This window comes from Carassius carassius, chromosome 50 (genome assembly GCF_963082965.1).
Source record: "Carassius carassius chromosome 50, fCarCar2.1, whole genome shotgun sequence".
NCBI classification, from domain to species: Eukaryota; Metazoa; Chordata; class Actinopteri; order Cypriniformes; family Cyprinidae; genus Carassius; species Carassius carassius.
The window spans coordinates 4,026,286-4,049,981 of NC_081804.1; the positions used below are offsets into that span (position 1 = coordinate 4,026,286).

Here is a 23,696-nt window from a genome sequence, read left to right on the forward strand (position 1 = left end):
ACCAAAAAAGTAATGCGTATGTATCTTCTACTTGGGTCCTTCTCGTAAATGAGTGCCAATTAAAACAATAAACATATAATATAATATGCACTGTTGCTCAATATTTAATTACAGCTTCAGATGTGTGATATTTTAATTTGCCACAACCAGGATACACAAGAAGCACATTTAATTCAGACACACAGACGTTTGTCATGGTAATAAACACTGTAAACAGCAACCGCTTTTGTGTTCATACTTAATGCGCATGTTGTATATATGAAAAGCATTTTAGGGGGCCCTTGGCTTTTGGGGGCCCAAGGAAGTAATCTACCATAGCCTAATTGGTAAATCCACCTCTGTGAGTGTGCTCAATTTGTGGAGTTGCTGCCCATGTAGAGCATTCAGAATAAGTCCCTTACGAGATTATATTCAGAAGATGTCTGTGTAGGCAAGGTAGCTAAGTAGGTTTTGGAATGGTTTCCACTTAAAGATAAATTTAAAAGAGATTGTATATTAAGTCTGTTTTAATCCTGTAGTTGTGTTTCTGTTATTTTAAAGACTTTTATCATGGTTTAAGTGCATGGAAGACTCAACCAAACCTAAGCTAAGTAGTTAAACCTCACAATAAGGGCAGTTATGCATGAACAGGGTTTTTTTTTGTTTGTTTTTTTTGCTGATGCAGGATGCATTAGAATCTCTTTGTACAGATTTCAATGGTCAGCATGTCTTTTAGTAATTCATCAGAGAGCAAGTGTGTTTCAGATCGGTCTTAATCCAATATTTAGTCTCTTGGTCTCTTTCACAGATGGCATATGCTAGCTATTTAATGTGTACACCTGCTGATTTCCTGTGAAGTGGATTTCTCCTAGAAAATTGTGGATAAATTCACACACATGCCTCCATGTCATCGTCTCATATGGATCCCAGAGAAGGAAGTGTGAAGACTCTTAGGATTTTAGAGTGAAAAGGCTGGTTGGGACACAGAAACAGCCTTCTCAACTCACTGCTCAGTTGTGTTAGGTGCGCCAGAGGTTTAAAGGATTCATAAATATCTTATGATGGTGATGTAACCTTTGCAATGGATTCCAAGTCAAGTCCCTGAGCTCAGTTAGCACGAGTGCTACTGTGTGTTAAAAGCCTTTGAAGCTGAACTAGTTGAGGTCTAAACAAAGAAGATAAAATCCAAAAGTGCCGATTCGCACAGTTATGCAAGTACACGCCATTGGCTCTTCCTTTTCACAGTTCTGAATAATCCAACAGTCCTTAGCTCATAGATTTATGAGCCTATAATGTAATGAAACACACAGTTGACACCTTGGAAATGAAAATTATTTGTGCTATAGTAGTCAAACTCTCAGTAAAACACTATTTTACCCTCTCCACTCTTTGAATGAATAGTATTCAATACATACACAATTCAATCAAGTTTTAGAGCCATATCCTGCTTGCCAAAGAAAACAACACACTAGAAGTTTGTGCAATACTGTGTGGTATAATTGTTTATTGATTTGGATTCCTTGGACTTCATATTTTTTAATTCAACGCTCTTTTTCTCTGTCTGTGCAGGTAACCGATAGGATGGTAGCAGGGGAACTGAGTGGGCACAGCTTCCTGGTGGCATGCTGGCAGCCCATTCTAATCTTAATGCTGGGCACAGTGCTGTCTGGCTCTGCCACGGGCTGCCCATCTCGTTGTGAGTGCAATGTTCAGGAGCGTTCAGTCTTGTGCCATCGCAAGAAGCTGATGTCTGTTCCAGAGGGAATCCCATTAGAAACACGGCTCTTGGACCTCAGCAAGAATCGAATCAAAACCATCAATCCGGATGAGTTCTCTGCTTTCCCACAGCTGGAAGAGCTGGAGCTCAATGAAAACACCATCTCAACCATCGAGCCTGGGGCTTTTAACAACCTCTACAGTCTGCAGACTCTGGGACTGCGCAGCAACAAGCTGAAGCTCATCCAGCTGGGAGTGTTCACAGGCCTCAGTAACCTAACAACGCTGGACATCAGTGAAAATAAGATCGTAATTCTGCTGGACTACATGTTCCAGGACCTCTACAACCTGCGCTCTCTGGAGGTTGGGGATAATGACCTTGTCTTCATATCCCACAGGGCATTTCACGGCCTCAGCAGCCTGGAGCAGCTCACACTTGAAAGGTGCAACTTGACCTCTGTCCCGACAGAGGCCTTCACGCACCTGCACAGTTTGGTCACGCTGCGCTTACGAAACCTCAACATCAACAGTATCAGAGACTACAGCTTCAAGCGGCTCTACCGTCTCAAAGTGCTGGAGATCGCCAACTGGCCCTACCTGGATACCATGACCACAAACTGCTTATACGGATTGAATCTTACCTCACTAACAATCACTAATGCAAACTTGACATCTATTCCATATTTGGCTTTGAGGCACCTGGTTTATCTTCGTTTCCTTAACATGTCCTACAATCCCATTCAGATGATTGAGGGCAACCGGTTCCATGACCTGCTCAGACTGCAGGAGTTCCATCTGGTAGGCGGTCGACTGATGATGATTGAACCCTATTCCTTTAGAGGTCTGAACTACCTGAAAATCCTTAATGTGTCCAGCAACTACCTTACCACCCTGGAGGAGTCTGTGTTCCATTCAGTGGGGAACCTGGAGACCCTCGCATTGTACGACAACCCACTGGCTTGTGACTGCCGTCTGCTTTGGGTTTTCCGACGCCGCTGGAGGCTCAACTTTAACCGACAGCAGCCAACTTGCTCCTCACCCGAGTTTGTTCAGGGAAAAGAGTTCAAGGACTTCCCTGATGTGCTGCAGCCTAATTACTTCACGTGTCGCAAGTCCAGGATCCGAGACCGGAAACCGCAGCAGAAGTTTGTTGATGAAGGCACCACCATCCACTTCATCTGCCAAGCAGATGGAGACCCGACACCTGTCATCATGTGGCTTTCTCCACAAAAACAATTTATCACTACAAGAACAATAGGACGACTCACTGTTTTCCCGGATGGCACCTTGGAGGTGCGCTACGCTCAGATTCAGGACAATGGGACGTATGTGTGCATTGCTAGCAATGCAGGTGGAAACGATACCGCTTTGGCTCACCTACATGTCCACAGTTACTCTCCAGACTGGCCCAACCAACCCAACAAAACCTTGGCATTTATTTCCAACCAACCCAATGACAACGGAGCCAATGGAACAAGAGCAACAGTCCCGTTCCCTTTTGATATAAAGACGCTAATCATTGCCACCACCATGGGCTTCATCTCCTTTTTGGGTGTGGTTCTGTTCTGCCTTGTTCTGCTCTTTCTTTGGAGCAGAGGCAAAGGCAACAGCAAACACAACATTGAGATAGAGTACGTCCCGCGCAAATCGGATGCTGGGATGAGCAGCAGCGGCAATGATGGCCCTCGGAAATTTAACATGAAAATGATATAATCCAGCCAGGGAGCTCAAAAGACCCTTCCAAAAAAAGACTCAAAGACAAAAACAAGAGATTCCCTGCCTGTACAACCTCTGGCTCTGACTAGCTCCCCATAGAGGAGGGGTGTTTTTCCCCCTTTCTAAAGATGGATGTGCGGCACAGGGGTCGGTGCTTTTGTTCAATATTGAACATGAGGGGGGAAAATGTCCTTGTGCGCACTCCTCTGTGATGGCCGCTTAAACTCAGCCTACGGGGACCAATATCTTTGAGAGAGGATTTTGTTTTAAAACACTTCAGTTCCTGTGGATTTTTATGGGCAAAAAAACATGGAAAAAAAGGAAAAACTAAACCTCAAAATGTTTTGCCGACCTCCAGAATGCAAAGGCAGAGCATCCTTCTACCGGCTGTCCTGCTGCCCGCATCCTTTTTGTTTGTTTGTCTGTTTAACCCATTCTTATCTTGTTTTCTACTTAAATGAATAGTTTTATGATAGAATAATAGATAAATCAGGGGTGAAAAGCACATTTAACAAACCTAACAGCTGAATTTGCTCAAATTCATCTTCTGTGTTGTGTCTAACAACAGAATGTGGAACATAATAGATTGCATTTCCTTTCCTGCCATAGAGAAATATTTGTATAGCGCAACTTTCACAAGCACATTTCTTTCTTTGTATCTGTACTCTGATGTTTGGTTCTCATTTTGCTATCGGATCCTTATTTTAATGCATTTGTTGGATAAGCCGAGGGAATTTTATGACTCGAGCATCCGGATAAACAAGTACAGGTTGTTTAATGTTGGATTAAGGCTAGGCAAGTGAAAGCAGCTGTAATTATGTAACTTTTGTTGTGCGTTTGCTTTATTTTTATGTATAAATGATCGCTTTAGCCTGAGGTGAGCATTTCTGTAGTGCCTGGTCAGGTTTAAACCCATTTAATGGCACTGCAGGATCACATTTTTATATAACAAACCCATTCCCAACCCATTTTATTCTCCTGAGAAGCTACACAGAGAATGTACAGCTCTGTCCCAGAGTGTGTATGTGCGAAAGCGAGCGAATTCCTAACAGAATCAATCATTTCATCAAAAGGTGAGAGTGTTAATATGCTTGACAGCACTCGATCACCTTCACCTGCTGCCGTCGCTGGGTCTCACACCTGTCTCATGCTCTCAGATATGTCTCATGGGTCTTACACCTGTCTTATGGCCTCGTGCTTGTCTAATGGACTTAGTCTTAGACCTGTCTTATGTTCTCAAATCAATCTTTCTTTACATTATATGAAGCGTTGGTACCCAAAGACACAGCTTTAAAGTTAGCCAGAACATCTAAGAACTGAAACGGTGCTGGTTTGTTACAATGACAGATATATAAATGCAAGAGGGGAATTCACTTAGAATGGTTAATGTTCTCCTGGTACTCCTGGTTAATGGTTTCGCATCTGTTTCCACAGGCGGTAAAAGCACAACGTTAGACACTGTTTGTGAATAAAGAAATGGGAGTAAATTGAAAGTAGGCATGTTTATGCCGAAAGGAGAGTTGCACAGTGCTAGATAGAGACCAGTTAAAAATTGACTGGTTAGTAAATATGAAGCAGGTTTTTGTGCTGAAATGCAACAGTTCAATGAATTCGCTCCACAGTCCAGCTATGTTTTAAGTGTGGTTCTAATCTGGGACAAGCAGGGCAGGTGATTTCCGTGGAAGAACAATGAGCTGTGTTTATGCACAGGATTTTTGCTCGGGTGTAGATGGGTTTCGCCTTGCTAAGTGGTTTATGCTGCTGACTGAGGCTGCAGATGGAGAAGCTGCACAGATGGTTTAACCCTTACTGATCCACTTTAGAGTTAATCTGACACATGCACACCTGAATCTTTCTCTGATCCTCTGCCTCTGTGGTCTACCTGCTGTTCTCATCCTATTACGTCGACTAAATCTTTATATGACCTCTGCCCCCTCTGACATTCAGCCCAGAATGATAATGTGCATTGATGTGGTCCATTATATTCTTTTATACTAAAGAAAAAACGGAAACCTAAAAAGGTGAAAAAATCTAGTATGAAAAATGTTTCAGTTGTTCTGTGCAATAAAAGTAATATGCATTTTGTTTTCTTTTTTTTATTAACACAATTTTATTGATGTTGAAATGTTGAAAATATGGTATGTTGTATTAAACAATCTATGGAGATTTTTTACCAAAAATGTGCCTTGTTTATTTTGCTCTGCAGGGGAATCTTTGGCGGTTGCGCAGTTAATGTGAAATAATTTTAACCAGCAGGTAAGAAAACGGTGTCGTTTTTTCAGAATGGGTTTCTTGTGTCCCTGTCGGAGTCATTATGATAATACAGGACCTTCTGAAAGTTGTAGAGTTATTTTGATTTCGTTCTCTGAATAAAAGGGTTCCAACATGCAGTGAATTGTAGCGACAAAATGCCTGAAAGTCATTGGGCACTTATTGTAAAAATGTAACATCATATTTTTATCGCAAATGCATCAATTAGATTTTCACTATGACCAGTTGTGAAGCTCCCATTAACACTCATCCAGTGCCTATTAGCATAGTGGTCATTATCTGATTCTAACTGGTTTAGGTTGATCAGCTCAGGGAAGGACAAGGAGCTGGTAAGATGACTGGATGCCTGCAGGATCATATCAGGGAGCGCACAGAAAACCAGGTGCCACTGAAATAATATTATGCATTCTGTAGAACTTTTCAAGGTCACTTTATAGGGACTTGAGAGCATAAAAATTTATTCACCTCCTCATAGTACTGAAAATAATGCTGTAATTACTTACTGAAAGAGGAAAAAGAGACACACAGAGAAAATGATGGTTTTCTATAGAGATGCAGAATCATCCGGAAACTCAGAATGAGGCACTCCGACTAATTTATCTAATGAATAGAAAATAACTGTTTTGGGTTTATTGGATGCTGACTGATGCATACAAACAGAGACATCTTAGATTCGCTCTCTCAATGTTGTTTTCATTCCCGATTTCCTCTGACAGGCGTGTTTCAAGATTTCACTGTAGAACCGAAGATTAAGGTGTAATTATCCATTTGAAGGGTGCTCTTTTCCCTTCAATAGACACAGGAATAGAGTACTTTAAAATCGCAAAAGCTTTTATTTTATCGCCATATGCATATGAACAGGATTTAAAGATGACATTTCCTGCAGGTTAGGTTTGCTTCAAAAGTCTCAGCTAAATTAGAAACGCATGCAGTCGTTCTGTCACTAACATATTCTCACCTGCATATTCTCGCAGATTTTTTATATCACAGACAGAAGCAGCAAGGAATTTTAAAACCCACCACCTGTCAATACATAGAAGACTCAGAATCAAATCCTCACTTACTCTAAATAGATTTTTTAGACATGCAGATCCAACCATCCAGTGTTTGTATAAATATATGTAAAGACAAAGAGACGACCGTAATTGCAATGACCAAACATGTTCTTTTTAAGTCAAAAAATATATATAATATATAAAATATAGCCATACGTGTTATTGCATATAGGGTGGTATATATTGTATATGGCCTACAATTAAAAATTAGTATCCGAACATGCAACAGAAACACTAAAAATGGTCATATAAACTGTTGTCACATGACCTCAAAATTGGCATTATCATACAGATTATTTAGTGTTTTTAATCCATTGTTCCATCAGAATGCTTTAACTTTAAGCTGTCAGCAAAAGAAATCAAATTTATGGCTAATATTACTTCTAACATTCTAAAAGGAAGTTGCATTGCATTGTGGGATACAGTACTCCATGCTCTGCTGTATGCTACACATTCTGTAAAATATAGTAAGTCATCTGTGCAATCAAAGCATACAAAAAAATGTTGTATCCATAGTTCATACTGCAGAAATAGTACAAGTAGCATATTAGCATGCTACTGCTAACATTAGCTGCTATTTATGTACTTGAAAGGGTAACCACACTGAATTTCATCTTTTAATTCACTTTTCTAATCATTTGGGTGTTGTGGAGTGTATATATGTGCAATTTTTATATATTCATTATCTCCAAAGTTCCTGTACCTGAGGCTAGCATGTTGCATAATTACTGACCTCGTGTAGCTGTATACCTGCACTGTTAGCTACACGCTCAGCACTTTAAAATGTCAAACATGCTAGAGGAGATGTGTGAACACTGTTTAACAGCCCTCTGGTCAGTGACACACACATGTTAATTATGTTAATATTATGTTAATGTGTGACTAGAAGATAAATGAACGGGTGTAAAGAGGCCAGATCTGATAGAGGAGAGCAGGACAGAGTGCAATTAAATCTGCAGTGTGCATATTAAACCAGCGGAGTTGTTTTAATATTAAAAAATTACGAATTTATCACCTTTAAAGCCAACTATAATCCTCAGATCAAACTACAACCATCCAGGCAGCAGTTTGAGGAACGTTCTAGTCTTTTTCTGGAACATTAGCTCAAGGCAATTTAGTTCCTTAAGTACTTTTGAGACATGTTTTAAAGCGTATAATAACTCTACATTTTTCTTGATAGCAATATTTCTGTTCTCATTCATCTGAAAGTGCTTTGCCATGATTCTAATAGGTCTGTCAGATCGCTATAAGACACGAGACGAATTCGCACTGCACTTTTTTACTGATCCATTTCCATTCTCTAGTTGAGCTCTAAAGAGGCTTCATTTTTCTTTGATCCGACCTGCTGCTAATGAATGTCTCTTTGTATGAAGTAATCTGAGATTAACACACAGGAAGAGAAAGAAACCCTCCTGAGAACTGAAAAGCTAACGTCAAGCAGCCATTTTAACAGCTGTATTAAAGGAGATATTTTCATTTAATTACAAAAGAGAGTTTTATTTAAAGAGATTTCATTTAGGTGATTTATAATATCTGTGTAAATCTTTAAATATTATCTATTTAAATCATACACCTTCCAGGACAGCCAGGAACCTTGGAGTTGTGATTGATGATCATCTGAATTTCACAGAACACATTGCTAAAGATATACATTGCTCTCTCTCTCTCTCTCTCTCTCTCTCTCTCTCTCTCACTATATATATATATATATATATATATATATATATATATATATAGCAGATCAGATGTGCTCATAGTCCAGATGTCAGTATTCAACAGTGAGAGCTACTGCTGTCTGAGAAAGAGCTCACAACGCCATGCAGATGATGAACATCTGCCGTTCTCACAAAACACTGAACATCACGCGGTTTGACAAACCCTGCCGAGAGGTAACAGGCTTCACCTGCTTTATTTTAGTCATCTGATTCCTGTTGGTCAAAGTCATGTCCTTGTTTTAAATGACAGTGAGTGAATTCAAGGTCACAGTATCGTTTCTGTGTTTGCCCTCTGAAATGATCAGATTCAGAGTGGACACCTGCTCTCTGAGGAATCCTGCTCACCTGGACATGTTCTTTCCTCACCAAACACATTTAAAGCAATATCAGTGTTTCATTTTTTTGTGAACTTTTTCTTTAGTAATGCTCTAAGTTCATTGTATATGCACTCTGTTTATGGTTAGCGCAGGAGATTATGTTATAAAATCTCATACTTGTTATCTGCTGTCATCTAAGTAGTGTAAAATACATCATGGACTGCCTTTCAAAAACAGGAACCAGATTATGATTATCCTCATAAAGTGCTCTATCAATTCTGTCAAATTGTCTTTGTGCTGTGACAGAAAGCATTTTCACGGATCAGTTCAGCTGTAAGGGACAAACGTGGCATTTGAAATCACATTAGTTTCATGCTGTTTATTGTTTGGCAATATTTGCTGGCCGCTTCGCATCTTTTTTCCGCACTGCGGGCTTCAGGCCAGCGGCTGACGGTCAGAGCGATGGAGTTTACGCCGTTTCACAACAGATGCACAGCTGATGCTCTAAACGCATACACCTTCGGGAAATCCATCTCTTATCCCATAATTTTGTGTAGAAATAATCAATATTCATTAGCTTCTGTTCCAGTCATGTGGGAAGAGCGTTAAGAGACTTTTTTGGACAGTTTTTTCCCTTAGAAGGATTCCTGAAGTGCTCTACAATCTTTTATTAAAACTAGCTATGTTCTCAAAGCTAGTGAGCTGCCTTATACTTACTATCTACATAGACAGCTGACTTCTAAGGAAGCATCAAAACCATCATGCAGCTTCTAAACATAATTTTAAAAACACATAGCCTATTGGGTTTAATTTCCATATCTATCTATCTATAAACACATCTATACTCGCTCTATCTATACATGCACACATAAATATTTTTTTTAATTAAGTTACTTTTTCATATATGTCATAGATAGTATAGTACAAAATGTACTTCATGGGTCAAGAAAATATATTTAAGTATAATAAGTATTTTGGACAATGTAGCCCTATATACAATATATAAAAGAATAGAAATAAGAAAGAATGAAATAAAGTACCTACACTGTGTACACATATATGAAAATATATTTTGTAATTTTCAAAAGTTTGTTATTTGTATTTGTTTACTTCACATAAAACATGAAATCACATAATGTAGTTTTTTTTTCATATAATTATAGCTATATGTCTTTATCTATCTAGCTATAGAGAGAGAATAAGAGAGAAAATATATACGCATAACATCTGTCTGTAGTGTCCTTTAAAATGCTGCCTATCTAGGCAGCTCACTAGGTTTTGGAACAGAGCTCTAGTTCTTATTCTCTTTTTGGGCGAGATTCGCCTGAAGTGGCCTAGAAAACTTCATAAGAATGTTTTCTATATATCTGTCATTCATCAGATCCACTGATGCGCGGGATATACTCAATGACACACGCTGAGATAAAGCCTGTACGCTTCTCGAGTGCATCAGAGTGCCAAATCTAAGCACAAACTCTCGTCTTTCTGCGCCGCCGCCGGGCCGGTGACTGTTCCCTCAGATAAAGCAGAATATTTTAGGAGTAAATATCAGATATCATACTATCCCGAATCCCTCAGGATCACCGCTGTGGCCTGCGGTGGACTCACTCTGCGATGGCAGCATCCATGTTTTCAGCATTAATGCACTTTTTTGTTTACACACTGTAGAATTATTTTGGCGAGGCCTGTGTCAGAATACATTAAGTTAGGTTTAAATGTTTCTGCAAGCTTCATCTGTACTGTATGTGTAGCTTTAGATTAATGTGCCCTAAACCCTAAATGCTTTCTGGCTAGCAGAAAGTTCGCTTCTGAGACACAGTGCATTACGTTCTTATACCTAATGCTCCTGTACGGACCTATTATTCAGGATTTGGAGCGGAATTGACATGGATACAGAGATTATATGCACTTAATACAGTTTTACCTCAACCGGAGACGCCAGCAGAGCTTCTGTTCAACCTGTAATCAGAATATCCATAATTCAGCGCAGGAGATTTGCATAACTTTCACTTACATTGTCATTGCATTCATTGATGCTCTAGAGTCACTTTCACAGAAGAACTACACTCCATTTATTTATGTTATCAGTAACACAGTGTTCAGTGCTCATTTTGTCCTTGTATTCATTTGTGCGATTGTCTGTATGCTTTTTATTAGTAAGCCATGATGATTTCATGTGCTTTCTAACTTAAAGCAGCAACCTAACTGTCATCAAACCTCATAAGTGACTTGAATTGCTCAACATGGGCAGGAAAAGAAGCAGGCGACTGAGAAAGTGTCCAGTCAGAACAAAAATGCATGGAGCATAATATTAAATTATAGCATATTTAGCGTAAATTTATTAGCCTATATTTAATTGTTGCCAAAAACACTGACTTTATTTAATTCACATTATCCATCTTAAGCATTATGTTAGCATTATTTAGCTGTTATTTTCTATTTGCTGTTCATTGTTCTGTTGAGTTGCTAAATTTTTTGCTAATGCCAATGACAATTATGCCATGGAGAATATTTTATGACTTTTTTGAACACATAGCATATTATTTATCACTCAAGTCATAATCTCATTTAAATGTGAAATTGAAATATTTATAATTATATAAAAAATAAAGGAAATGTATATTTGCTTGTGCCTTGAAGTACATTTTTTTACTATTTTGTACTATTATAATGATTTTGCATATGAATATATTTTATCTATAACTTCCCTAATAGTTATTATATTATATTATATTATATTATATTATATTATATTATATTATATTATATTATATTATATTATATTATATTATATTATATTATATTATATTATATTATATTATATTATATTATTGTTCAAATTTTTTATGTCAGTCTTTATTTTATAATTTATTATTATCATTGATGCAACCTTTCTGTTTTTAATTTTAATTCATTCATTCATTCATTCAGTTATTCAGTCATGCAATTTTGCCCTGGTGTGCCTTTTTACGGAAAATGCTATATTTACATGCATTCTCTGTTAAAATGCAATGAAATAATAAATATACACATTTATAAGATCCTTATAACGTGTATCATATTATATTAAGTTATATTATATTACATTCTCAAAATTATTATATATTCTCAACATTTTACAGTACTGTATGGCAAAAACATTATCTATTCCACATTTTAGTGAATAATTACATGATCACATGAATTGATGATGTGAATTATTATTATTTATTTTACTTTTTTAGTTAAAACATGCCTCTGTGTTATCATTGTATTTATTAAGCTGGCTTGAGAAAGCCAATTTACTGATATTGTATTTAAACTTATTATTATTATTCTTCTGAGATTAAATTATCAACTGCTACTCCTCCTAGAGCTTTGACTCAACACCTTAGCAACCATTCTGGGAACCCTAGCAACCGCACGGCAACACCTTAGCAACCCCTCAGGGTACCCTAGCAACCGCACGTCAACACCTTAGCAACCACTCCAGGTACCCTAGCAACCACATAGCAACACCCTAGCAACTATCCTGGGTACCCTAGCAACCGCATAGCAACACCTTAGCAACCACTCTAGGTTCCCTAGCAACTGCATAGCAACACCATAGCAACCACTTCGGGGTACCCTAGCAACCGCATAGCAACACCCTAGCAACCATGCCGGGTACCCTAGCAACCGCATAGCAACACCTAAGCAACCCCTCAGTACCCTTAGCAACCACATAGCAACGATCTATCAATCTCTGACAGACTGTATTGCCTTCAAACTTTATACTTTTCAACTCATTTATATTATTTACTATTTCAGACTGAAACCATAAAAACTTAAAAACTTTTTAGACTTCTTAACCTTTTTAAACTTTTTAAACTTTTCAAACTTTTTTAAACTTTCTGGTCAGGCTTTCTCAAGCCAACTTAAAGTTTGTCTTGACGAACTTTTTTATCCAGTTTGAATTGAAATTCATTACATTTCTTTTCATCTCATACAAATTGTAATTCAGCTTCCTGTGAGGCATGGCTTATTCACATCAAATGCATGAACTGAAAGAAATTCTGAATTTTGCACAGTCCTGTTGTTCCATTGTGTCTCGAATCCCTTCACAGAGGAGGATTTGGGAGTAATTGTAGATTGTAATTGTAGAAGTGCATATAATCTAAATTTAGATTGTCCTGTTGTTTTTTCAAGTGCTTCAGTGTCTCTGAGCGTTGGAGTAATACTAGTGCTCAGATGTGTTTTCTGCTCTCTGGGGTGTGTTTCAGACTGTTCTTCAGATGCTCATTACATTAAATGAGTATTTGTTCACTCAGACAGCGCAAGAGCACTGCTGTTACATGTGCAGGCGCTAGCAAAAAAGGACAAAAAAAACTGTCATGGGGAGCCTAGATGCTGGAGGATATGTTTGGCTTAGTTATTACACCATTAGTGGACATTTGTGTCTCCAAACTTATACAAATACCCCAGGGTTTATTGTCTTTCGCAATGGAACAATAGTGATTGGCCACCAATTGGTGAAGTTCATTGTCCCTTGAGGCATTTCAACCTTCAACCTTTCAGCTCAGATCTTATTCTGGGTTTAAGTTAAATTGACAGAATTTGTGGCATAATGTTAATTACAAAAAAATACTTTCCATTTGTCCTTCCTTATGTGTAAGAAAAGCAGAAATATGGGTTCCAGTAAATTGCTTATAATGGAAGTGAATGGAAGCCAGTGATTAAACACTAAAATACTCCGTTTCAGTAGTATAAATGTGTTGAGTATAGTCACAAGATGTAAATATTATGCATATATATCGTTTAGCATGAAAAAACATATAATAAACCTTTTCTGTGTGACATTATTTCCGATGCCAACTTTGTTACCATGTGATGCCAAAGACAAATGTAATGAATGCACAATTGATGAGAACAACTTTAAAACTCAAATAATAGACACATAATAAAAGAAGATTTAATGTAAATGCATTTATAAAATTATGAACTTCATTCCTGAAATTAAATTATTTAATTCAATATGTAATTCAATATATATATACTGTATATCAAATGCAAGGAAATAATGTATACAATTATTTATTAAAAAAAAGCTCAAATAATACACACATTTTAACAAAATAATTCATGTAAACACTTTTATAAAATTTTAAATTTAAATGCTCCAAAAATTGGCCGCATTCACTTTTTTCCAGAAAAGTATATTTAGATGTATCTATAATATTTCACATTCACATTTTAATTTAATTTAACAGATTATTTAATTTAATTTAACAGTTATTTTTAAATGCTTTCATAAAATCATAAATTAGATTTTTGCATTTAAATGCTGCAAAAATTGCCCCCACTCGATTATTCAATAAATAAATAAATAAATAACAGGTTTTTTTGTCAAGTGCAATGAAATAATGAAAACAAATATTTACTTAAAGGCTCAAATAATACAAACATTTTAACAGAAGAATTAATGTAAATATTTGTATAAAATAATGTACTCCATATTTCTACATTTCAATGCTCCAAAAATTTACCCCATTCATTTAAAATATATATATATATATATATGTGTATATATATATATATATATATATATATATATATATATATATATATATATATATATATATATATATATATATAGTATATTTAGATATATTTTATGTCAAATGCAATAAAAAGATTACTTCAAAGCTCAAATAGAACACACATTTTAGCAGAAAAATATAAAAAAAATTATATATTTAAATACTTTTATTAAATAATGAATGTCATATTTCTACATTTAAATGTTCCACAAACATGCCCCCATTATAGATAGTATATAGATAGTTTTGTATAGATATGTTTTGTCTCATATGCAAATGCTTAAATTGCTCTAATATTAATATAATGGCAAATATTGTAAGTGAACACAATAAGCTTCTTTTTTTTCATAAAACGAGGGGTGGTCACAATTATTTCTTGGTAATCAATGCTGAGCTTCACTTGTATTGAACATGGAATGGTTTAGGGTCACTTTAAGGCCAGTTGGTCATTTATTGTGTTTCAGCAGAAACACACACATCTGAGAGGCGTCTCTAAAAATCAGCTGTTTTATTTAAGGCTCGTGTTGTTCTAGTTCTTTTTTTAAGGAACCTGAGCTCAGCTGTTCCTCGTGATGTCGTCAGACACTCTCACTGGACTGTCTGAACCACAGCTGTGGAGCACAAAGTATTGTTGTGGCCTTTAGAGGGCAGCAGTCCTGAGCCGTGGGACAGAAATACAAGCCTCTCAGATTACAGTCCGAGAACATTTGGCCTAAAAGAAGCTGATCAGTTCAGCGCTGATACAGGGTTTATCTCGGATGTTGTGCTGTGGGTTGAAAGGTGCCGGTCTGTAAATCTGAAAGCCATCCTGTATTCATAGCAACAAGCGGTGTTTAAAGCACATCACATTCAGAGTGCTTGCAGAAGCTAATGTGCTCAAAACCTCTGTCCCAGGAGGAAGAAACAAGAACGTGTGTCAAGTTCAAATTGTTGTTCACATATGCTGTGTTCAGTCAGTTAATCTTGTGTACTTGAAACTGTACCAAATCTTCATTTTTTATTGCATCAACATCAAACTAATGCATATAAAGACATTTATTTTACAAAATATGTTCTTTCATCTCTTAAATTTCTTAGGTGATGTAGCCTAATACAGCTGTTTATGGAAATATTAGTGATTTATTTCCTTATTTCTCCAAACTAACTTGTGTTTTATTGTATTTGGGGTCCAAACGGCAAAGACCAAGTGGTAAATCTGTAATTTGAAATATTTTTTATTAATTCACCTTGTGAAGTAATAAATATGAGGCCCAAAAGAAACTTGGCCTCAAGTATCAAGAGTCAATTATTGTCTTTCTTTTGCAGCAAGGAAGAGATTAGTAGCAGCTACATTTCTGTATGCTTAAAAGAGTTGGTATCACTAAATGATTTTAAATGTATTTTAAAGATCTATTTGTAGAGTCACCTGATTGTAAATGTTTCGAGTGATTTGTGTATGTTTCAGTGTATGTAAAAGAATGTATTTTGTTTTATAAAGAAATGTAGTATTACGTCACTTGTTCACTACTGGATCCTCTTCAGTGAATGGGTGCCGTCAGAATGAGAGTCCGAACAGCTGATAAAAACATCACAATAATCCACAAGTAATCTACACTCCAGTCCATCAATTAATGTCTCGTGATGAGAAAAGCTACTTAGAATTTTAAATAGGCAAAGGAATATATATATATATATGTGTGTGTGTACTCTTTCTTTGACTATTTAAAATCCTAGTATGAATTTTTTGTGATTCGATTCAACTGAATCATTAAAGAAACTTGTACCCTTCAAGGTGTTATTTTTTTCCACCTGCTCTGCTCTGTCGTCCCTCACAATCACTCCTGATATTCTTCTGTCAGGCTCAAAGCCGAGCGTGTTCAGGGTTAATGGATTTTGTGTGATGGGATCTTCATATCGCTGAAGGGGCCAAGAACGCAGAGACCTGTGCAGATGTGACACAGTTTAAAAATGGATAGAGCTGAAAATGGGACAGTTAAGGTGATTTATTGTCATTCGGACGAAACCATTCGAATGTCTCATTTAAATGATGAGCCATGTTTTCCAATTCAATTGTGGGTGCATATGTAACCGGTGGCTCGCGACACCAGTTATAAAATCACTTTTCTCTGCGTTGTGAAAACAGACACGGGACAAAAGGCGACGGTTCCACTGGGTTTTACTCCGAGATCTGATGTAAAACATATAAAAACAGCCTCTGAGTACAATCACCCTTATCTTGCTCTCTTCCATGCAATTACAATGCCAAGAGCAAAATACAGAGAAAACATACCTGATGTAAAACATATAAAAACAGCCTCTGAGTACAATCACCCTTATCTTGCTCTATAAAACAAATGTGACGTAGATTTAATTACCATGTGCTTTTCATCTCCACTTATTAGGCCAAAGAGACAAATATAACTTAAATTGGGCAAAATGACAAAAATAACCACACAGGTAAGTAAAATAACATAATACACATAATTTGCAATGAAGATATAGAAATAAAAGCAACAATTAAAATAAAGATTAATAAGGATTAGCAGGAGCCAAAAATAACCCACCTCTTCCATGCAATTACAATGCCAAGAGGAAGAGGAGGGGACATAACAGGAAATTATGTAGGCTCATGATGACATCACAGCAATTAAAGGGGAAACGTACTCAACACACTTAGGCATCATATCAGGTGCATGTGGAAAAACAATTTTGTGAGAATTATAACAATACATATGTTTTAACAAAACACGTTCTGTACCGGTTACACTCACCCCCCAGAATTCACACAAAATTCTTAAGAGCATAACAAATAAAACACTGGTCACTTGAGTTACATGGTCTACACTTTAAAAAAACAGTGAAGACTCCACCTAGAGAGTTACCCAAACAAGGGATACAAATATGGAGAAAGTTGGCCAAACTTCTACACATTTTGCAGGCATACACAAAGTGCCCATTACACTTTGAAAAACTCATACCAAGTACATAAACAGGATTAGTATACACAATAAAATAGAGAAGATTACACTTTGGTTGAGATGTATTACCAGAGATAGTATAATACTATACACAACCCTATACATGAATAACAGGAGATACAGACTCCACACCAAGTAAGGTTTCGAGTTGAATCATTGACTCAATCAGCCTATGAACAGGTCTAAGTACTCTACCAAACCTGGTAGTGTAACGATCGTCAGAGTTATGGTCAACCAAAGGATTACGTGAACTGTCAGGAACAGTAGAAAAGGCCCTAGATACAGTGTCAAGGTCAACAGAAAACTCATTTTGTGCTTCAGAAACAGTTTGAGAAGAATGGGATGAGACCCAAGAAGCAGTACGATCATCGTCACAAACAGCAATGTGAGAAATGACAGACATGGACTCAGCATGTGACAAATCATCAGCGACAGGTAAGGTTGACTCAACCAAATCACATACAGATTGAGAAGGTGTGGAACAAGGACCACCACTAGCACTTTCACCAACAGAAAACTCAGTTGAAGGCAAAGGAAGAAAGTTAACTGGCAACAATAGATTCCGATGTACCACTTTCTCATGACCAGATTTGTCACGGATCTTGTAAATGTGCAGTGAAGGTTTGGAGTCAACAACGGAATACATGGTGGGCTCCCATTTGTCGGCAAGCTTCCGTTTACCTCTACAGCCTCTGTTGGCAATGAGAACATGATCACCAACTGACAGGGGCAATCCTTTGACTCTCTTATTGTACTGATCAGACTGATGTTTTTGTTCAGCAGTAGAGTTCTTTTGAGCCAGCGCCATAGCAGACTGTAGATCACTGACAAGAGATTGAACATAGTCATTGTAATCACAGATTGACTCATCATGAAGCACGCTTCGAAACATAAGGTCAACAGGCAATCTCGGCACCCTCCCGAACATCAGGTAAAAAGGGGCAAACCCAGTAGTTTCATGGGCAGTGCAGTTATACATGAATGTCATTGTTTGTACCAACTGTGGCCACTTTTGCTTGGATCTGGGTGGAAGCGATCTCAGCATGTTACCTAATGTTCTGTTGAACCTTTCAGTCCCACCATTCCCCATTGGGTGGTACGGTGAAGTCCGTGACTTGTCAACGCCGGCAATATCAAGAAGCTCTGCTATCAGCCCACTTTCAAAATTTGCTCCCTGGTCCGAATGGATACGCTGTGGAAATCCATAGATACAAAAGAAGCCATCCCAGAGTTTCTTAGCAACACTTTTAGCACACTGGTTTCGGCAAGGAAAAGCGTGAGCTAACTTGGTGAAATGATCTGTAATTACCAAGACATCCACAGATTTATTGCGCCTATCTTCAGCAGACCAGAAATCAATACAGACAAGCTCCAATGGGGCAGTGGTCTTGATGCTCTCCAAGGGCGCTCTTGCTGCTGGCTCCGGAGTTTTACTCAGGACACAACGGGCACAAGTCTTGACATAATCACGCACATCACTTTCCATCCCAGGCCAATAGAACCTCTGGCGGGCTAAAGACAGGGTACGTGGCTGACCTTGGTGACCGGCCAGATCATGAACACCAGAGAGTGCTTGCTGTTTCATAGAGGCAGGCAGGACGAATTGAAACTTTTTATGCTTAGAGAGTGGATCTTTGACAGCTCTATACAGGATGCCATGAAGCAAACAGAGTTTTTCCCACTGCCTCAAAATCCTCAAAACTAGCAAATCCTCATTCGCACGCTCACGCCGGGTAGGTCTGCGCTTCCTGCGGACATAGAAAACCACCCTCGAAATAACTGCATCTTTGTGCTGCTGACACTGCAGTTCAGACAATGAAAAGGCATGGATTACGTCTTGACAGTCGGGAATCGAAGAAGTCAAATGACTACCCACGGATGTTGCTCTGGATGCAGCTCCTGAATCCCAATCATCACAGAGAGACAAGATAGATGAAACATCCTCAGAAGTCATGGAAAAGTTGATCTCAGAACTTAGATTGAGTTCAGTTTCAAGTGTCTGTGGCTGGCACGTGAGATGGAATGTCCTCTGCACAGAATCATCTCCCACACTGTGTACATACTTCAGTAGTTCAGAGTAAGGCTCGGACAGAAGTCGCTGACTCACTGGGTTGACGAATGGGTCTCGACTGAGCGCATCCGCCACAACATTCAATCGTCCAGGAACGTACTTTATTTTAAAGTTGTACGGGGCAAGTTTTGAAACCCAGCGCTGCTCACAAGCATCTAATTTAGGTTTTGTCAAGATGTACGTGAGCGGATTATTGTCCGTCCACACGGTAAACTCATTACCTCTTAGCCAGTGACTGAACTTGTCGCACACTGCCCACTTGAGGGCCAAGAATTCTAGTCTGTGTGCAGGGTAATTGGCTTGGCTGCGGCTCAAAGACTTGCTGGCGAAAGCTATGGGACGTGCTTTGTCCTCACCACTGGGAACTTGAGAAAGTACTGCCCCTAAACCGTCCAACGATGCATCAGTGCAAAGAATAAATGGACTCTCAAAGTCAGGGTGTGCCAGGACCACGCTCTCGACAAGGGCTCTCTTTAACTCTTCGAAGGCAACATCACAATCAGGAGTCCAGTCCTGGGGAGACAACTCCCGATAAGTGCCAGATCGATTACGGCTACTTGTGCCTTTCGTCAAACGTTTTTTGACCGGCCGTCAAATTGAACAATGGCTTTGCGACACGTGTACAGCCAGGGATGAAGCTCTGGTAGTATAGAACCATGCCCAGAAATGATCGTAGTTTCTTAGGCGAAGGTGTGACATTATCTTCCTTCATCAGATCATTCTTTTGAAAGGCTGAAATGACTGCTACCTTGTCTTCATCCACGGAAACTCCAGATCCGCTGATCACATGGCCCAGAAATTTGATGGAGCGCCTGAGAAAGTGACACTTTTTCGGAGCCAACTTCAAATTACTAGCTCTCAACCGTGAAAACACTACTTCTAAGCGTTTCAAAGCCTCCTCTTCAGAGCGGGCGAAAACCAACAAATCATCTAGATAGCAAAGGAGGCTGGAAAAATTTAGATCTCCGAACACACTGAGCATCATGCGCATAAATGATGCTGGGCTGTTACACAGGCCTTGGGGAAGACGGTTGTATTCGTACAAGCCCATTGGTGTTGTAAATGCGGTGTAATGACGATCAGAAACATGGAGCGGGACGTTGTAAAATCCTGACGTCAAATCAACAGAGCTGAAGAAAAGATTGCCTCCTAGCGCAGCCAGGCAGTCTGCCTGATGAGGCAAAGGATGAGCATCCTTAATGGTCTTTGCATTAAGCCAGCGAAAGTCCGTACAGACTCTGAGAGATCCATCCTTCTTCCATACCATTACCAAAGGAGATGCATACTCGCTGACGGATTTGCTAATGATGCCTTTCTCTTCCATTTCAGAAAGTACCTCTCTCAACTTCTGGTAGTGGGCAGGAGGGGTTCGGCGATATGGCAGACGAAATGGACGCTCATCGCTCAGATGAATTCTGTGTACAAAGTCCTTCACCTCTCCACAATCGAGTCTGTCCCTGGAGAAAACATCACGATAGGACACGATAAGACTTGCCAACTTCTCCTTCCATGACTTGAAGACCTCACACCCTTCGATATCAATGCCCTCCAAACCATACTCATGCAGTAACTGCACTGGATCAACAGTTGGAATAGGCTTGGGGAAAGCTGCATCAGGAACTTGAGGTCTGCACACATCTTGTGAAACTGTAACATCCTCCACTGCCAAACAAGGAGACACATCAGCCAGCTTAGCATTACGTCGAAGAGTTATTGGAGACTGGGTGGGATTTAAGATCTTCATCGGCACCCATCGATCACCCCACATAGGAGTCACCACACGTCCAACAAGAACATGACGTGGCGCTGAACGTGACGTAGTGGGCTCGACGATGACGGAGCTTCCTGTGGAGACATTAGTGTTTGCAGGTAGTTTTCCCCAGACAAGGTGCTCACACCTGGGAAGCAAGGTAACGGCCCGATGAAGCCTAACTGTGCCGAGCTTAGCGGGCGGTTGGGGACCAGACCAACGAGAAACACCGCTCAAGAGCTCAAGAAATTCTTCACACTCAGGGTTGCTGTTTTGGCAGGAAATTAGTTCCCAGTATCTCTTTTCGGCTTTCATCTTCTGAAGCACACATTTGATTACATTACTGCCGATAATGAACTCATCCTTCTGTCCAGGCACTACTAAGGTTGGTACGATAAACTTGAACCCGTAGACTTCGATTTCCAGGTCATATGTGCACTTTGGCTGAGTAGTCAGACCACCGCAGCCCACCAGGACCACATTACCAGGAATCACTGAGGGTTGAGGGAGAACTCCATCGGCACGCAACTTGGATTCACTTTCCATACTCAGTGTGCAAGCCATGCTGCCAGAATCTAGCATACCGTTCAGCACGGACTGGCCACCGACAGTCACAGGGGCATAAAAGAGTTCACTAGCTCCATCAATTTTCTGAGATCCCACATACAGCACTGTTTTGTCGGGTGGCAACAATTTGCAACTATTTACAAAAATCTCATGTGGGTCTGACTCATCTTTTGGGGGAAATACGCCACTGCCCATGTTATCCCCCTCCGTACATGGGCTATTTAGTTTAACTGAATGGCTGAAGGCGGCAGCTCAAGGCCTGTCGTCCTAGGACAATTGCTCTTAAAGTGTCCAGGTTTGAAGCAGTTACGACAAAGCCTCTGGCGCATACAATGAGTATGTGTACTGTGCTCTTTAGACTGACATACTCTACATGCTGAGCTCAGACTGGGCTTGGGGTCTGAAGTTCTGACAGGACAGTTTGGGATGGGCGAGGACAGTGAGGCAGTGCAGAGAGATAAAACTTTGTCCATCATGCCAACCAACTGCTGCATACTAGCATCAGGAGTAAATGGAGCAGCGTTGGGGCTCAACTGACCAGTTAAACTTGGAATCTGGCTTGAGAGTTCAGGCTGTTTGGGAGAACTTGACACAGAATCGTCACAGACAGTTACGGTGTTCTGATGGCAAGCAGATACAGGCAAGGAGCGTGAAGTTCTAGCAAAAGCTCTCTTCAGAGTCCTGCGATGACTATCCAGTCGCTCTTGAACTTCAGCAGCACTCCACTGTTCAGCAGGCTTGAACTGAAAAGACAAAGCAAGGCCAGGATCTGGACAGTGTGAGATAAACATCATAACAGCTTCAGTAGCAGGGTCCTCAACACACTTGTTCCGTCTACGCAAACACTCATCAGCCACATCAATCGCCTTATTGAGCCGTATCCAGTAGTCCATTGGGCTCTCATCCGCCCTAGGCAGGGTGTTATAAAAGTCAGACATAGGCATATTTGAATACATCAACTCACTGAAATTGCGCTTCAGTATATCGAACACGGTGGTGGGGAGCACTGCAGCAGTCGGCCCAGGGAAACTGCGCAAGGACACTTTGACTACATCTCTCGCTTTTCCAGCTAACCTGCTCAAAATGAGATCAGAGGCAGTTTCATCAGTGCATATCTTTCTGTTCAAATAACTGTACATCAAATCTTCCCATTCATGTACAGTAAATGAATCACTTTGATCACCTCTAAAGAACGGTGGAGGCGCAACATCATGTTGGACAATGACTTTCAAATTAGAAGCATCAAAACATTCACCTGAATGCTGTACATTTGACTTAGATTGCACTGGGCTGGGCTGTTGTGTTAAGTTGAGACTGGCTGAAATGCTTTCACCAATTTTCTGTGCCAAATCAGAAATAATACTCCCCAAAGACTCAGAGGTAACTGCACGATCAGTGTTAGGGCGTGCAAAAGGGGTAGAGCAAGCAGCTGGGCTCCCTGAGGTACCAATAGCTGAATCAGATGCATGTACATGGTCAATATCTGCAGTCAAGAATGTCCTCCCTCTCCCAAAACATTGAGGAGAAACTCCATACATATTGTCAGGACGATTAAGTACAGCCCCACTACCCCTGCCTACTGGTAACATGGCACTAGGTCTTTGTACAGGGCTAAAATTATCCTGACTGACAGTGTCCTCAAACATGACTCCGTTCGAATAGGGAAAAAAATAAATAAATGCAATAACAGTTTCAAAAAGAAAAATGAGAAGGAAAAAAAAAACAAAAACAAACACTGAAATCACTTAACTAATATGCAGATAAATGTAGTTTGCAGAAATATTCATTTAGACTCTCAAAACAGTCCAATGTTAGTTTCAGGGAGGAAAAAAAAAATTATGTGATGACGATCACAAAAACACTGTCCTTCAGCGTCTGTGATATGAGCAACAGAAGATAGAACTCTGATGATGAGATCGGACGAGATGAAATGAACTGCGGCCTCCGCGAACGGCGAAACACTCTCACATCCAGCGATCTTTCATGGCACACTGTAGTCTGTTGAAGCAGCAACTTCGGCGATC

The 23,696-nt window shown here is 39.4% G+C and overlaps 1 protein-coding gene across 4 annotated transcripts in view; it reads left to right on the forward strand.

Annotated features, from left to right (window-relative positions):
- Positions 1 to 4,787, forward strand: part of LOC132133571 (leucine-rich repeat and immunoglobulin-like domain-containing nogo receptor-interacting protein 1) — a 76,923-nt gene extending 72,136 nt beyond the window's left edge. For all 4 annotated transcript variants that reach the window (XM_059546452.1, XM_059546453.1, XM_059546451.1 and 1 more), the window contains one exon: positions 1,549 to 4,787. In XM_059546452.1, coding sequence (XP_059402435.1) covers positions 1,561 to 3,408 — 1,848 coding nt within the window. In that variant the 5' untranslated portion in view covers positions 1,549 to 1,560 and the 3' untranslated portion in view covers positions 3,409 to 4,787. The remainder of the gene's footprint in view (positions 1 to 1,548) is intronic.
- Positions 4,788 to 23,696: the final 18,909 nt, after the last annotated feature.